At 35.5% G+C, this 18,398-nt stretch overlaps 1 protein-coding gene across 1 annotated transcript in view; it reads right to left on the reverse strand.

The window, feature by feature from the left end:
* Positions 1 to 18,398, reverse strand: part of TTC39B (tetratricopeptide repeat domain 39B) — a 72,239-nt gene that overhangs the window by 6,888 nt on the left and 46,953 nt on the right. The window contains exons 3-16 of the mRNA XM_063422250.1: positions 17,011 to 17,115; positions 15,844 to 15,975; positions 13,970 to 14,046; positions 12,754 to 12,821; positions 10,756 to 10,820; positions 10,502 to 10,607; positions 9,103 to 9,168; positions 7,431 to 7,539; positions 6,538 to 6,605; positions 6,391 to 6,450; positions 5,930 to 6,091; positions 4,825 to 4,916; positions 4,422 to 4,542; positions 2,352 to 2,463 (exon numbers count right to left, since the gene is read on the reverse strand). Coding sequence (XP_063278320.1) covers positions 2,352 to 2,463; positions 4,422 to 4,542; positions 4,825 to 4,916; positions 5,930 to 6,091; positions 6,391 to 6,450; positions 6,538 to 6,605; positions 7,431 to 7,539; positions 9,103 to 9,168; positions 10,502 to 10,607; positions 10,756 to 10,820; positions 12,754 to 12,821; positions 13,970 to 14,046; positions 15,844 to 15,975; positions 17,011 to 17,115 — 1,343 coding nt within the window. The remainder of the gene's footprint in view (positions 1 to 2,351; positions 2,464 to 4,421; positions 4,543 to 4,824; positions 4,917 to 5,929; positions 6,092 to 6,390; positions 6,451 to 6,537; positions 6,606 to 7,430; positions 7,540 to 9,102; positions 9,169 to 10,501; positions 10,608 to 10,755; positions 10,821 to 12,753; positions 12,822 to 13,969; positions 14,047 to 15,843; positions 15,976 to 17,010; positions 17,116 to 18,398) is intronic.

Genomic DNA, 18,398 nt, shown 5'->3' on the forward strand with positions numbered 1-18,398 from the left:
TCCTACATAAACAGTTCTGAAACATGCAAGACTAATGCATTTTAAGATTCTGCTAAGTGCTTTGCCACCATGTTCAGCCTTATTTCTGTCTGTGTTTAAACCCAGAAAGTCTTGATAGATTGTAACTGACAGACTGCGCTTTTAGTGATAGTAGAAGTGTGGTGCATGAGCACTTTGTACTCTCTCCAGCCTGTTTTGCTAGGCTAAGGTATTCGATTCTGTGACTGTCTCCTGAAGGACTCATTCACTGAAATTCTGGGGGCACGCACCGATGTCAGTATGGCTCACCAGTCTTTAACAACTTCAACTACTAGTCTTATTTCCCAAAAGAATAAAAGCTAGTATGCCAAAACATTAACACTACACAACAACAAACGCACAAGCCAATTTAACACAGCGAACCTTGCAATAAATGTAGGAGAACCATCTTCGCAGCTGCAAAAGGAAGTATCATTACCAGGATAAAAAAATAAGGAAACATTTATTTTTTCTTAAAGTTACATATTCCTTTTTTAAATATTGCAAATGGAAAAAAAAAAAGATTCCCAGAAATCCTATGGGGGAAAAAAACCCAAGCATCTCTATTATATTTTTTCTTCTACCATCTTTACTTTCAGCTCTATACAACAGCTCTATAAAATTACTTTCAGTCCTTGAGAGATTCCATGCTGTGCCTGTTCACGTGAAGGAAATGAAGTAAAAACAATTCTAAGAAGTCTCAATCCCTAAGTGACCTTTTTTCACAGCACTCTTTTTTCACAGCACCTTAGCAATCCTTTGACACTACTACTACTAAAAACTGTCTCTTAAAATTATGTTGTAATCTCATCATTCTCTGCTAGCAGCCTTCCTCACTTTTTTTAGGGATTCAGCAGCAACTCTAGTAATCAAAGTCTTTACTTTCACTGCTTCCATATCTTTAAAAGCAGATCAAGATCACAAATGTGAAATTCAGAATAAAATTATATCTGACTGAAGTTATTACTAAAAAAGTAAAAAGTATACACACTTCCAGACTATATCCTATTTGCAAACCATGAATTTCCATAAGAAAAATACCGTGGTTTTATTTCCATTACTTTTATTTTGGCATTTGCATCTCTCTACTTAGGGATTTGATAGGAAATTTACTTCCCTGTTACAACTGATACTTACTTCTAGTACAAACGTCTGCACAATACAGCTCTGTATTTCCACCAGGTTCTGCCAGAACCCTACATGTGGAGCTCATGGGAATTACTTTATTTGCAAGTATCTTGTATATCACTGCACTTTTAATATTACAAAAACAAAAAAGGAAAACACTTGATATTGAAGAGGCACACTGCTGATTCTGCAGAAAAGTGAAGTGCAACACAAAATAAAGGAACTCAATTCAAACATGGCCAAGCAGGTTACTCTCATTTGGTTTATTATACCATCCAGATTTGACCATTATATATTTTCTTGAACATCCCTGTGTAATTTCTTACACATCACCTCAATTTACACTGTAAATTATACTTAGATAATCTTATGTTTCAGAATTGCTGTTTTAACCACTAGTAAAACTAAGTTGCTAAATTGTTCATAAGTGTGACTAAAATCTGCGTTCAACAGAAATTATTTTAGTGTATTATCATTTTAAAAGTTTCACATGCAAAATGGTAATATTTATTCTACAAAAACTCAAAAGAGAATTCTGCCAAAAAATTCACATGACAGGTGACAAAACAACCCTGATAAAACCTGATAAAATCAAATACTTGTGCAGCAAACCAGTTGCAATAATTGAATTACAATTCTTTTAGGAGTAAGTGGGCTGATTCTCTAAACATTACCCCAAGATGTAAAACCACGTTCAAAGTTTATTTGTTAAGTATGTTTCATTTTACAACTAGCAAACCTGTCTTATTTTGTCAGCAAGTAAAACAAAAAACCAGATTCATTCATAGCACTTCATCATATCTTTTATATTTTGCCATATTCTATGTAGCATATGTCTTCTGTAACAAAGTGTAATATAAATTGGTTTTGAAAAAGTATTTTTTAGACATTTAAGACATTAGCAGATTATGGTCCAAGAACACTGCCAAAGACAAGAAAAACTAAGCTAGAACTGTCATGTTCTGTAACTAATAACCTCATGTCCTTGAGTTTTCTGTATTCGTCTGCAGCATCAATCGAGCTGCATAAAGAACATATTAAAGAACCACTCCTAACTTTCACGTGGCTCCAAAATTTCCATACTTGGACTTAATTAGCACATTGTCAAAGCCAACACTCACATTGCAGAATATCAGAAGACAGAAGCATAGAAAATGTCAGCACTTTTTATAAGATTATTAATTTCATCTGAACTGATCACTTACTAGTTTCATTTTGTAAAGCAGTTTCTTCTTTTTCAATTGTTACCAATAAGTTTTCAGTGAGATCTGCTCTTTTCCCCACAATTGCAAATCCATTCCAGACATACATCATTTCCTGATCAAAAAAAACAAACCAAAACAAAAACCAACCAAACAAAAAGGTAAGAAAATCTCATGGAACTCCATAAGTATTTAACTAAAGAGTGCCTCTGAAAAGGCTGTTGTGGAACATTTTTGTGTACATAAAAATACTATCAGAGCTTGTTTTGCTGCAAAACATCTAAGAATGTGTTGACAAGGTTAATCTGGGTTTCTAAGTTTTGAATGTTCTGACACCTTTTTAATGGATTTTACTATCACGTATTTTCACAGATCTTCAAAAATTAAACTGAACAGATTTTTCAGGACAGTTTACCATCATCCACATAACACATCAGCAAAACTGGATGCTTTAGGTTCAGATGGTGGCCTCTGCCACATGAACTACAGAAAGAGCTAAAAAGTAGGTTCTTTCTAAAGCATGATAGGTAAGTTTGTTGTGCATTTGAGTGTGCTTGTATATACAGTACATTTATATAAGTATGCACCCAAAACCGCACTCTTATGTTTATTTATATATACATATACATACACACACACACACATATACATATATATATATATATATATATATATATACACACCCTAATCTATAAACCATTACCTTCTATACAGAGCAAAACTGGGAGCAGATACAACTTCCTGGATAAAAATGTGATTCCAGTAGCCACATCCAACATATGATTTTACTACAACTTCTACAGTATCTTGTTGGAAAAGAACCAAGGCAAATCCTGGAAACAAATCTTCCCAGATGCCTCAGTACAACAATAAGCTATAAGCTTGTTTTGATACATTATCAGATCATAAAACCTAAGGAGAATGAGGGTTTAATGCTAACCAACAAGGAGCTAAGATCTTTACTCAGTCATCACATACTAGAGCATCATTTGTTCTACTGCAATTGAAATTACACCTCTGAAATATGAACCTTAATGGTATTTTGAAGCTGATACAATACGTTGGTGAAGTATTTCCCCTTGTATCTCTACTGTAAATATGTAGGTTTTCAGACAGAGAAAACAATCTGGTTCTATCAAAGTCTGAAACAGTGTTATTAACATCATCAACTACATCATGCTAGATTTGTTTCAATTCTGCAGTCTTGTTTAATTTGTACTTACTGAAATAAGTCATTCACTATGTTTGGTTATGCCTAATCCATGATGAAAAAAATCCCAAATTAAAAGATACTGGATTTGACAGCAAGACCGAATATATATACTCACAACTTACAGGCACTCTGCTGTACAAGCCCAAGACAAATTTTACTTAGTCCTCTACACGCAATTTAATACAGCATGAATTTTAGAGCCAGTGGATTGACTTTCTTTGGACTCCTCTTTCTATATCAATGAGCTTTAACATAAGAAATTCCTTCTTGAATTAGATTTTTCATGTAAAGTCGTTGGTTAATTATGCATGTACAAAGATTTTAGCACACACATATGAAAAGTATCGTTGCTGTGCACATATAAGCAGACTGCAATAGTAATGACACTGAAGTTAAAATATGGGAAATTAGAATAGCATTCATGAACTATCTTTAACTTCTGCTTGTTTTAATCAGACTTGATACAAGGAAAAAAAACCCAACATAAACCAATCACCACTCTTCATTTCATCAGAAAAACAGAAAGTACCGAAGAACTCCTTAACGTCCTAAGGAGTCTAGAAGACAAGACTAAAATTATGTCAACTCAAAGAACATGAATGCAGTTTTCTGTGTGCTGAACTTTTCACATGAAAAATCTGGTGCTTGTTTCAGACTGCTGCTTTGTTTGTGGTATGATCCAGTCCTTAATTCTTTTCACAAAAATCACATTTTATGAATGCAATACTTCTTTAAAAAACTTTAAATGTAGTCACATAATACCTGACAATATTATTCCTTCCCTGTATAATGATGTAAATTTTTTTATAATGTAAAATTTTTCTTTTTGAAAAGGATGAAAGCAAAGCAAGAACAAATACCAAGGCAGGTAATATCAGCTTCACTGGTTGAGGACATGCATAGCGTCGAGCTTTCCTTACTGCAAACTTCTCAGTTGGGATAGATTTTCCTGCAATTCTCTGTTTTAGACCATCCACTTGTCTACAAGAAGGGAAAATGGAAAATGGAACTTATTTATTGGTATTTTTTTTCATCTCATTTCAGTTAGATTTACTGTTTTTCTCTGAAATATAACATCTTAAAATTATTTTGCACCATGGAGATCAGAGCTGTAGGATATATCCTTGCTGATAAAAGCAATTTAAATGCTAAAGGCAAAGAGAAAAAATGAAAAGTTTATAGTTCTAAGCAAGAAGTAAATCACACAAGATAAAGACGTGGGAGGAAAAAGAGAGCACATTCAGCTGCTTTATAAAAATTTACCTGAATAAAGACACTATGTCCTCACCAGTCCTCTTCAAATCATCCTCTGGAAGCATACATAGAATTGCTGCCTTCTGGAATACATATATTGCCTATTTCAAAAAGAAACAGCAACAGATTATCACATCTAATTTTCCATGCTTAACCAATACATTAAAGACACAAATCTCTCACACCAATTGCTGCAGCAAAGTGTTTCCATAATTCTCAGGCAGGTAGAACTATAAAAGTTTAGCATTCTCTTTGTTACACAGTTCATGCTGTAATTTTATTTTTAATGTATTTATTACTATTTTATATTAGTCAGAAAGTTAAAGGTACTTCCTGCAAAGAACAGGAGAATTTATGATGCAAACTGCTGTCCAAGAGATGAGGTTAAATTACTTAATTGTTCTAAAGTCCATTACTGTTATTATATAATTTATTACATGTAGAGACATGCTTGAAAAGAACAGAAAGAAATATCTGAGTCCTGATTAAAGGAAAGTTTAATAACTGGGTTTTGCAGGAAAAAAAAACCCTATAATTCTATTAAAGAACTTGTACTTCATGTTAAATACACTGTTCTCTTCCTCTTTTGCCAAGAATTAGATGTATACCCTTTTTAATTAAGATAATAAAACAGTAACCTATAGAGGAACAGACAATAATAATGCATAAAAGGTTATCTGATAGCCCAGCTTTTCTTGTGAGATCCTGTCCCCAGCAGCCTTTCTCATTTTGTGCCACAAAGCATCTGGTGAGTAGGTATGTCTGATTATAAACACCAAACACAGTTTCTTCAGCCAAGTTTTACTAGTGAGTGTTAGCTCTTGACTTCAGAGACAAGTTTACAGTTTTCCTATCCCTCTTCCTTCTTCCAATTTGGCTAAGTACCTCCATTTCTGGAGGGGCCAAAGCGTGCTGCTTATGGTTCTGCTGCTTCAAAACGTGAAATAAAAATTCATCTTTAACCACCCAGTTAAAACATTTTGGTGCCATTGTGTCTTTGCTTATGAGTTTCTCAGGAAGGCAAACATTATACCTTTTCATTGTGCAAAAGGAAAAGTAACTTTAACTGTAGAGACCACTGGTATATCACAACAATGTCCACCTGCCCATTTACCTTAGACCACCTGCTCTCTTTGCTGAGCAGGTCTGCATACCGATATGCTTGAAGCCAGTCCTGCTGGAAGGTGTAGCACCACATCAGTTCCCAGTAACAGAGATGATGAATCTGTTTCCACTCTTGCTGGGCTGCTATGCAGTCTTGGAACCTCAATTGTGCCTATGTTAAGGAAGTTAAGGAAGAATTACAAAAACTGGCTCAATTACAACTGCATGTGAGACCAGTATCTAATTACAGCGCAAATTCTCACCTACACCCAGGTGGAAACACCTAACAAGTAAAATGAGATAAACTTCCCTTTCAGTCTCACTTAGAGAGAGGGCTGGAATTAATACTGACAGTGAATGTGAACAGGGATAACAGCACACTTATCAGTCCAACTGATACACAGATGAGTTATTTTCCCCCCCTCAGGCTAAACACTAAACAAGAACCTTAGAAAGAAAAAAAATACTTACCTTTTCAAAATTTCCTTTCAGTATGTCTATTCTGGCAGCATAAAATAGAATGATGGAACCCTTGAAAAGAGATGAGAAAAATAACCAGTTAGGAGTGTGAGCTTATGGAAGTATGTTTCTGTTACAAAATTTATTAAAAATACGCACATTTGGAAATTTCTGGAGGTAGGGTTCGAGGAGACTGTCTGCTTCCTGTAGGTTGGCTTCCCCCATACCTAGAAAACATAATAAACCAACCTCAATGTACTTAAAAAAATCCAACTTTCATAGACTAAGATTTTGTTTTCAAATCATGTTTGACAGATCAATGGATGATTGCTTTATGTGAAAGCAGAATTATTTCATAATATTGTGTTCAATATTCATAAAACTTAATTCTTGTCCCAAAGATACTAAGTGCTTTAAAAACACTAAATGTCTGTGAGTAGAAACAGACTAGAATTTACAGGAATTTTTTTAGACTGTTCTATTATTGATCTTAGTTGTATTTTTAAATCCCTTTAATTGCTTTAGCAAGTTAGGAAAACATTCCTCAGCTGCCTCTTCTCCTAATTTTGAACTCAGTAATGAAATACAAGTGATGCTGGAAGAAATGAAGTTCTCCTTAATTTCCTGATGAGCCTGAGGGACAAGTACTAAAATACTTAAATATTAAAGAATGTGAAAATATCTGGCAAAAAGGCATATGACTTTTAGCTCTAAATGGCAAAAGCAATTAATTCTGGTGTATAGGCTTTTTTCTGGAGATAGTTTTCATAACACCTGATGGTAATTTATGGATAATGACTTTTATAACTCGATACTGTTTTGCAGTATTTTGCTGTTGAGACAGCCCTGCAAATGAAGCACGATGTTGGTATAATACTATCTACCCTCACTGTTTCTGCAGACACAGCTTTGTGATGGATATTAATTTTAGATCATAATTAAATATACAGCAAACCTCTATTTGGCCACAATTTTGAAATTCAGTTATAAAAACAAATCACAATATCTATCATAAGGTGTAGCATGACTGAAAAGCTACACAGTGGTCTCACCAAGGATTAAGGAGACGTAAGTATGATAAACCAACAGGGTGAAAGTACACAGAATGGCCCTCAAACTGCTGCCAGATGCGCCTTCCCGTAGTTGGCAGAGGCCCAACTCCTAAGAAATATCACAAACACATGCAGAATTAACTATGAGTATACAGAGTTACTATTAATTACTTCTGGCTAACCAAAATTCAGTTTTCCTTTCAGATGTAAGTATTTCATAATTCAGTACTTATCTCAAATCCAACACAACCCCCTTCCAAAACATTTCGGTCACAGCTAATAGCACTCAGGAAGGAGAAGACTAATCTAACTCTTAATAAAATCATGCATTTCAGTGCTCTGGTGAAATGGGAACATCACATGAACCATGCAGACACACAGGTCTACAATGCTTTCCCATTATGTTATGACTATGAGCCTTTCAGACTAACATCCTTCAACCTATGTTTGGTGGTAAACTCTCCCAACTCTTCCAGTGCTACTTGTTGGTGTGAGTCTTCCTTCATAGAAAACCCTGATTATGCTCAATTCTCTTCCATCAGTTCTCTTCCACTACTTTTAGGTTCTGACCAAAATATTATCTCAGCTGAAACATCAGTGTTTAAAGACAGATACAGATTCAGGGAGCCTTACACAGCTCTTAACACATGAGACCCTTACATTCCTATTTAGACCCAGTACATAACAGCTTGACTGTCTGGGGGTGTTGAGATGAGTTCAGAGCTTCCCTGACCAAAAGCAGTGACTTCTCAGAAACAAAATTTTGCCTCAAAACACATATTCATAGATCAGTTTTACTGCACAGCAACTTGATGAATTATAGGGGAATTCAAGCACCACACAAAAAAATTGTGGTATTTCAAAATCATTCCTTTTCTTTCAGTCTTTTTTGCATTTTTAGTCAGGGAAAAACATGTATTTTGGAAGAGCTGCAGCATGAACCAAGTTTTTCAGAGGAAGAAACAGAATGAACAGGTCTCTATGTGAAGTCTAATTTTACAACAGGAGAACCATATTGCAGTCAAGCTAACAGCAATAAGACCATATGGTGACTATAGCATTAATAACTTGAAGTTCCTCCATGTACTGAATTCTGTGGGTTATTTTATTAGGGTTTTTTGCTTGAGTTTTGTTTGGGTTTTTTGCTTCTTATGGGCATCAAAAAGAGATTTAAAGAGCTTTAAAATACTCACAAAACAAATTACAAATATTTTTCTGATCCATGAGAGAAAGATGGACTTAGATTCCAGGGTGACACATGATATTCAGAAATTCTTTTTTCCAAAGACATGGGCTGAGATTTTGGGTGGAAAAATGCGGAACTGTGATTTCACCCTCAGTCACTGGTGAGGAACGTCAATTTCTGACTACATCAGAAAAGAAAGCTGATATTCTCTACTTAAGGACCAGCAAAAGGAAAGGAAATCGCATTGGCAAAATCTCCTCTCAAGTAAACTGGTATTAACAACCATTTCCTATGGTTGTTAAAGACCGCTATCACCATATGTGCTTTTATGCCTACATCATCCAACCCATTTGTCTTTTTAACAACACTGAAATACTGATAAACAATCAAGATTATACTTCTAGCGTGGAATATATTACATTAAATTCATCCAGTCTTTTATCTGAGAAAAAAATAATTTGAAAAAGCAAGTATCAAATCCAATACCCTATTGCCAGAAAATCCAATAAATTCTAAAAGTCGGAGGATCCTTCCTGGTAAAAGTGACAGCATCTGAAATATATTTAAAAATAAAAGGATAATTAAAAATATGTACACTTCAAAAAAAAGTTGAATTGCTATAAACATGAACCAAAAAGGCTAGCTACTATGTTAAATGCTATTACACATTAGTAAAAAAGTAAAACATGAAAGAACTTGAAAGTAAACATGCATGCTCAGAATTGTGATGATCATCCAGTATGAAATTAGTCCAGCTGTGCTTCCTCAGATGATGACAGATGTTTCCACTTTCAGCTGGTCAGAAATGCTTGAAAATTGTGGGTCTTCTGGCATGAAAGTCTTATCTATTCTAGTCTTACTTACAACCTACAACTGTCATCTTCCTTTACCACTACTCCATTTTATTGGGAGTCTAACAGAAGCTCCATTTGTTCCTCCTCTGGAGCACTGAACCAGCAGATCAGAGAGCATAATGGTTTTAGAAATACTAGCTGTTGCTACAATCCTTTAGCCCTCTATTATAGGCATTTTTGTTCCCTCTGTAACTGCATACTCCACATCTTACACAAAAGAAAATGTACAAACACCATAACCACCTTTTCAATGAGCATTAAGAAGCATGTCTACTTGAGGGTCAGTTTTTAGAAAGCTCCATTCCCCCTAATACATTCTGCCCATCAGACATTTTTTCTGTTAAGCCTCCTACTGAGAACACTCCATGAAGAATAGGAGAGGTCAGAGCACTTATGAACACAGTTGCTTGAATTTTAAATTCTGCTGCAGATAGACCTGAGCTCTTCTGACCAAACTCAAAATTGGCAATCTCCAATCAAGAATGACACAGAAATTAACATATTGACAGAAATCAACTTTCACCATTGCCATGATAGATGTCAAAAGTTAACTGTGGCAAATCATAAAAAAATGCTATTTTCTTTTACACAAACTCAGTAAACTATTGTTCATTCTTCTATTATTATCTATATGAATCTGGAGTATGTCACTGAAGCAAAAGAACAGGATACATGGCGGAGTTAGAACTAAACAGTCATTCCTGCTATTGTGTAACCACAGTGTAAGCATCTTTAAAAATCCTGCTACACACAGGTAGATGAAGCTGCTTTTTCACTTCAGAAATACATACATTAGCTATTCTCAGCAAATTAAACAGTTCAGAATAAACTAGTAGAAATAACCCAGAAAGTATGCATGTCAGAACGCATGCAGGCATTGCAGCTGCTTTCATATGGCATAAAGTCTCCAAAGCCTGTATCTCTATTTTACAAATATGTAAATGTTAAATCAGTTACAGTACTGTATATACAAAGAAAGACAGTCCTACTGAATTATCCCAATGCCCTTTCTGTAGTGGAAGAAGTCATACCAAGTTGAATGCTCCAATTCCAAGTTTTACTCCTCCTTCAAACTGGTAGTACGTTTCATTTTTGCTTTTGTTCCCCTGAGTCATCTGCAGCACCTGATGACATTCCCTTGCAGTGGAGAAAAAAAAAGGAGGGAAGGGGAAATACGACATATAAATTTTATTAATGACTATGATTGACACAAAAATATTCCTTTCTATTTTGGGGGCTTTTACGCCACTCCAACTGCTTATATTAATGTTTTCTAATAGCTTACTTGTATATTTGGTAACTTGTCCTAATTTTGAGGCCACCTTTGATAAAGTTGATCATATTTTCATCCTGGAAGAAAAAGATTTAACTGTAAAATATTGTGCATTCATATTACACATAACACGTACATAAAAATTCTCCAGCTACATTTACATTTATTTATAAGTTAACATCACAGGAAACACTGAAAATGTTTTTCAGTTACTAGATGTGTCTCCAAGACTGACATTAACAGTTGCTCTAAGTTATCAGGGAAACATTTCTTTGTTGCATGTTACAAAATTTTAAACTGAAGAGAGAGGTGAAAAGGAGAGCCAAAGTGTTGCTTTTAGCAGAATTTGCAACGTATATAAATGAACCAAGAAGCTCTCCACCAGATGGTGCTGCAGGAACTGTTTCAAACATTTGGAAATGGTGATTCTGACATATGCAAGGAAGCCTATAGAAACTGGCAGAAGACAAACCGTAAACAGACGAAATTCCATTGCTGATCAAAAGTATGCATGTATTACTCAATTTATGTACTTACTAACCTCTACAAAAATCAAAACAAAGCCACAATGTGCTTGTCATCAAAACTAAATTCCTGAAAAGCAAGACATTATCAGTTCAATAGGATGAATTTTTTCCTCCTAGAATTCACAAGAAAGAACACCTGCTGGCATTTCAGGAATGCAACTTATATACTTAGAGACGGTATACACAATGTGGAAAATGAAAAAGCACCAAAAAAAAAGGCCTCAGAAAGATCAACCAAAGGAAATTCTAGCTTCCATAAAAGGATCACTATTTCAAAAGACCTCATCTATCTTGTCTGCAAGTCTGAACACCCAAATGCAAGTGTTTCAGTACAAGAATTCTATTTTGCTCTGAGTGGTTTTGTTATCATCACCATCCTAAGATGAATCATGGTCAGCCAAAGACAAAAAATATGGGGCAGCACAGCACTCAGCAGAGTGGGGTATTACAGCAATACAGATGTGGTGTTTTAGAGAAAATATACATCTAAGGGGTTTTTTATTATTTTATACAGTCCTAACTCACCTCCTTCAACAAGTGTTTCAAGATTCTTTTCATGGTTAGAACAGATTCCAGCCACCCAACAAAAATAAAGAGGGTTGCTTCCAAGTAGTTAGTAAAGGAGCATCCAAGCTATAGGGAAGACTGGCATTCCATTAATAGTATTTCCTGATACTTCCAGCCAAATACTGGATCAAGTAGTTTATAAGTATTTGCCAAAGGAACTTAATCTGACCTTAGTATCTATGAGCCTCACTGCTTTCTCATAATTAATACTGGAAGAGATGATCCAAAATATATTCAATAAATACTTGCTAAACGCTCACATATGTTAAAAAAGTATGACTAACTCCTGTTTACAGGAATAAAATTCCAAATTGAACTTGAAAACTCTGTAGCATGAAGTCGCTGAACCACAACCTAAATCAACAGCACTACACAGTATAAAATACCAGATCTTTCTGTGAGCTGAATTGTTACCTCAGCAATGCTAAGGCATGCCCATTTTATAAACATTTGTTACTGTATTATTCCTGACACCATGTGCATAGACAGCAAGACTGAATTGGAAATTATGTGTGTGCACCAGCTGAAGTTATGCTAGTTGGAAAACATTCTATTTGTTCATGCAAAAGGTGACTTGCGGTTTCAAACAACACACTTCCTCACACTTGAACATATTTTTATACGGGCACAGGACGCTGTTCAATATGATGCAAATCATTTAAACATACCACCTAGTATAACACAGCCACATCACTTTAGGGTGATACCTTGGTATCTGAATATTGTCTTCGGTTATTCATACAAAGAGAGAACTTTGCTGAACAGCACAGGATTTACCATACTTTCAATCACTGCCATGAAATAACATTCACAGCAAAAAAAATTGGTTTTAAATATAACATCTATTGTTGGAATGATGTTTTACAAGTACTAATCTCTCATTACACAGTCACACAAAATCAAAAATTGACTTTACCTGTACGAAGGTGAGAGCTGCTTTCTGCAATAAGCATTCAGCATAGCAGATTTCAGCATGCATTTCCTCTGTATAAGAAAGAAAAGTTATTTACTATCAGCAAAATCATTGTCAATATTGCCTTCTTGGGGTCAATGGAACAAACAAAATGCTGCCAAGACAAGGGAAAAAAAAAAAAAGCAAAATTCTGCTGTTGCCATTTCAGTAACTGCTGACTAATAGCTGTAACACACAAATCCCAACAGAATTCTTCTATTTCCCTTCTTCTCAGACAAAACTGAGAATAATTATTGTCAAAATATTGTCAGAGCTGACCTCAGTCTATAGCAAAAGCTATTAGACATTCTGGTAGATGGCCTCCTGTACTTCTCATTGATTCTAAGCTTAACAGCCCACAGCAACTCAGACTTTCAGCCCTCCTTCCACGTCTTACAAGAGGATTCTGTAGATGAATGGCAATGCTTACGGAGGTTCAGACTTTTCCTACATCCACTGAGACATTATGAACAGGTTTTCACCAAGTCATGCTTAACAAACTGAAAGCCCCAGGCAGACTGTGTCTCTTCATGCAGCGCTAAAGTACATTTGATTTAACACACATGACACGAGTTGCTCCGCACCCATGCTGCAAGACCAGCCACATGCACAAGGCTGCTGTATGTACAGTGCATACGTGGTGAGTTTGATGTGTCCAAGTATTAAAGAGGATTCTTGTGCCAGGTTAGAAAAAAATGCATACTTGATTCTGCCTGAATCAGAAATAGGAGATCAGCATTTTCAGAGCCATGAACAATGTACTGATACATTTCCCAAAACACCTTAAGGCAAAACAGACAAGCACAAAACTTGTTAATATATTCAGATTCCAGTGCAACTAATGACAAGGATGTACTCCTCTGCATCAATGATTCGTAAACTTTTGGGAGCCGTTTTTAGTAAAAAAATAGGAAATTTCCCTTCAGTCCTATAATGTGTTGTGAAAGGCATTCCTTTCTTAATTCATGCATGCTCAGAGACAAAAAAGTTAGGCTGAATTCTCCACTGAAGCTTTGCATTCAAATTAGAAAAAAAAAAAAAGATTATATACATGGTTTGCATGTTTATTACTGTAAAATACTAGTCAAGTCACAGAGTTAAGCATATTTGTACACATTGGTAGGGGTAGTTTTGAGCTTTTTTCATTTTTTAATTTTAACTGCATTATTTAACAACTTACCTTCACTCAACTGATCCACTGTCTGTTTAGAAACTAGATTGGACAAGGATTCCACCACTGTGCTTCTTTTCCTGAATCTAAGTAAGTTGTGCATGGAAGAAAAGAAAGCCATACATTTCAACACAAACCTGAATTTAACTATTGGAATTCCTAATAATTTCCAACCAAAATTTACAGAGGTTCTTAGCAAAATGATAATTTTTCAGCTGTTTCAATTCTTTCAGTAGTCTAAAGACTTGGATGCCTCAAGGCTAAGAAGCCTATCCAAGATTAAATGCATGCTTGCAACTTTAATTCATCTACTTTAGATGTATAGCAGCTTCAACCCCACTACCTCTCACCAGCTGCAGAGATGTCTCTAATGCTGGGCAAGACACTTGAATTGGACTTCAAAGTTTTATGAATTGTTTTTTCCTGTTTCTTAAACTCGCACTCAGAATTAGAATGAAAAAATAACAAAGAGCTGTATTATCAATGTCTATGCTTTAGCATTTTATGGTGGTTTATGCTGGATAAAATGCCAAAACAATCACGTACTTTACTTCCAAGAGATCTCAATTGTACATGTTTTAACTACAAAACCTAATTTTTGACAAAAAATTACAAACAACTCAGCTTTATGAAGAAGCTAGGGAAACAACTCTACATTCAGAAAGTGAATGCACTCTGTAAGCCAGGGAGTCACTGATTATAAATATTAAGCATTAGCTTATCATTTGTTTACACTACTCTTCACATAGATAGTTATGGGATCCTGACAACAAGATTATGACACTACACATTAATATAATGCATGCAAGAAAAGAGTTAATTAAGGTACACATAGTTATGCTAATTCTTCACCTTTGAACGTTTAATTGCCTTTCCCTTGCATTTTTATGAGTTTTGTGACAGACTAGACCAGAGTACTCATGAATTAGAGTTTACATCCTGCAGAGATGAAATCCTGTACTGCAGCTGTCTGGACGAGAGGGACATCTAATCTTCTGACACACTAAACAACATAGTTCAGATGAAACTGCAAATTGATAGCACATCGAAAAAGATGCAGAAACTGCTGACACCTTCTCTTCTTCAGACAGCACCTGATAACGTTTTCTCGACTCCTCTTTTTTGCCATGGCAAAGGTGGTGGTGTTAAATGTCTAAACTAATATTTAGCAGACATTTCTTAAATCATTGTGATAAAATATAGCCTAACCAATATGATGAAGGACCAGTAAAGCAGAAATAATTTCTACTTTTGTCAGAGGTTTGGTAAAACTTTAGCTTTCACAACCCATTTTCTAAGTTTTTTTGGCTGTTCGAAGGAAGACCAGAAGCAAAATGTTCAGTTGAGATGATTTCTGATGTGAATAATAGCTCTTTCATTTTAAGGTAAGCTAAACACATTTGTAACGACAATAACTTATTTGGTTTTCAGAAGAAACCTTAGTACAAGCTTAATTGTATTAGACTATTGGTTCAACCTTTCGAAACAATTTAAAAAAAACCCACTTTTCACGCTGAGAGGGAAAATTCAAAGTATAGGCCTTTAAACTGTTGGAAAACAAAAAGTCACAGTTGTCAATAGCTCAGACAGCTCAATTGTGTAATGTCAGCTTATGTGTAGGTCTACACAGTGAACCAACCATCTAACTAACTTTACTGGCTATTAATACCCAGGCAGGACAAGTCTGTTGTTTCCACAATACCATATAGAAAAATATCCTCACCAGTAATAATTCTGTAGTGGGACTTACTCCACCTTTGAAAATTTAGACCACTATCATACAGACAAGAGTCTGCTTTAAAAGCATACAAAGAACTGGGGTATTTCACAAAGAATGCTTATTGGTTCAGTATCTCACAGTGGTTGGGCTTGGTTGGGCTTACCTTTGGCAGGTTTGCAAAGCATCCTTCATTGTAGAAATTCCCATTTGTATATCCTGCTGTTCAAAGGTCATTGCAGCTTGCATAACTAAAATAGTGCTGTATCCAAGTGCATGGTACATACTATCTTTGGACCTGGGGAAAACGCGAATCTTGTGCATTTAAGCAACATTTTACATTGCAATACAAAATTAAATGCAGAGGCACTTGTAATTATTTGTGAAAAGACAGAAGAATTAAGCAGGAAAGTAACAGACCTGAGAATATAACCTAGTAATGTCATCTTCCAATGAGCTTAACTACAGCTAATTTTAAGAGATAGTATCCCTGGCCTACCGCCTTCCTCACTTGAGCTCTCCAGAGCACTAAAAGCAAACGACCTGGTAGGTGTGTGATCCTTCTCACGTTTCATTTAAAGCTGTCCTTGAACTTGCTCATACAACATCAACACATCATCCTTAATCTACTCTTGCTAGCCCCAAACTGCAGAGCAAGAACATTACTCCATTCTGTTAATATGGGCTACATATCCATCTTGCCAACACACCCTCAATACCATGTGCTCCTTTCGGACACAGACAGGAAAAGAACGGTGGATGGGATTCAGATCCCAGTCCTAAAGATCAGCCACCCCGGCCGCCTCCCCACAAAAACACAAGTTTCACCCATTAAACTCTCCATATTCTTTAACTCTCTACATCTGCACTGCCATGCTTTTCTTCTCAGTGGAAGAAAGACAACAGGGGAACAAGGAGAATTAGTTAGAAGATCGGAAAATGAGCTTAAAGATAAACACCAGACTCCAACATAATATAAAACACAATGAAAAGAGTATTCTGGAGTTTTGTTCCAGCTTTTCTTTTTGACAAAAGCAGCTTCGTTGTACAAATTATTTGATCAAAGATGCACTGAACTGAAAGCTGGGGTCCTGCTCCCCAGCTTTTCTCCCCTGTGTGAGGAAAGACAAATTCTAACATAACAATTCAGTGCTTCATCAACGGTTTTTGAGATGGTTTTAATGACCCAAAAAATTAAAAAACCCAAATATGGAAAAATACTTTCAGATAAAATAGAATAAATTAAACCTACTCTCTTCAGAAGCTTTAAATTGATCTTCAGGTATTAGATACTGTCTGTTTACAACAACTTCAGAAAATAACAGAATCTTACCATGGACGCAGTAGTTCCAGCGCTTCAGAGAACTTATTATTTAGAAATAAGTTCAGTGCCATTGAACATTCTTCCAGAGCACACTTGAGATCCATCTTGGACGCCCTAAAAAAAGATTCTTAGTTTATTCTAACTGTAAATATAAACAACAACAACAAAAAATAGTCTTTTCCTTATGTAACACAGAAGGTTTTTTGTGGTGATTTTATTTTGTTTTCAAAATTTAGCTTTTCAAAACCAAATCATATGCTTAATACTTTATCTATGTTACACAGGTGCACCCTCTGCTTATTTAAGCAATGTTTATGGCTTTGTCCTCCTACTCTTACCAGAGAAATTCTCAAAATTTATCACCATGTCCAAGCTCTCAATCCTTCCCATCAGTATAAATGCTGTTCCAGACTCTGTATTCATATCAGACTATCAAAAGAGGTCACAAGATAATATTTTCACCAAAAAAAGCAGAAAAACATTCATTCAGCAAACAGGTATACTACAAACAGTCCTGTCAGAAACCTGTAGACATGCCAATAGCTTTTCTTTGATCTAATTCATTTCAAGTAAAAGCGCTTGCACTTGCTTAAGAAGAAGCCATCTCCACAAATCCATTCTTTGGCCAGTTCTGCCTGAAATACTCAGGAGCACTCACAAATTCTTCCATGGGCCAAACTAGGGACAAACTAACAATCATGGCAATGATAAACAACTAGAAGTTACACAGCCATCAATGTACACCGCTGGATCTGGAAAAGATAATCTCTCAACAGCTTTAAAACAACAGGTTTAAACTAGATAATGGGCTTTCTCCAAGTGAGGTTAAGTGGTAAGCAGTGGTAAGCAACAGATCATGTCAATGAGATAAATATTTAAGTACTGACCCAAAGAGAAGAACTCTAAAGGAGGAATTTAAGAAAGAACAGAGGAGTGAAGCTGCTCTAAATCTAGGAATAACACACACACAAAACAAACAGAGAGGTAGACATGAAAATATGACTTTTTTTTAGGTGAACGTGAAAATATTACTTTGGAGGGCTTTTTTACCCTCCAAGGAACAGTGTTAAAAAATAAAAAAAAGACCTGCTTATAAAGACCAACATTTTTTTAAATCATTCAATTTTATTAGCTAATTGCAGGAATACGATCTACTAGCAAAAAAAAAAAGCCAAACAAGTATTTTTTCCTAGATTTAAAGGCTGATTTTCTTCCTAGTACACAAGCAAGGACCTGAGTTAACACATCATCCCTGCCCTCTGTGTGTTCCCATGCTTCTGTATCTTCTTTTCACATTTGTGTTTAACAAAACTCTTTCCCTTGGTCCATGCCTAGTTTGATTATTCATTCCATTTGCTCTGCCTTTCCTGCTAGGAAGAATGGGTTAGTTGCTTTCA

This window comes from Prinia subflava, chromosome Z (genome assembly GCF_021018805.1).
Source record: "Prinia subflava isolate CZ2003 ecotype Zambia chromosome Z, Cam_Psub_1.2, whole genome shotgun sequence".
NCBI classification, from domain to species: domain Eukaryota; kingdom Metazoa; phylum Chordata; class Aves; order Passeriformes; family Cisticolidae; genus Prinia; species Prinia subflava.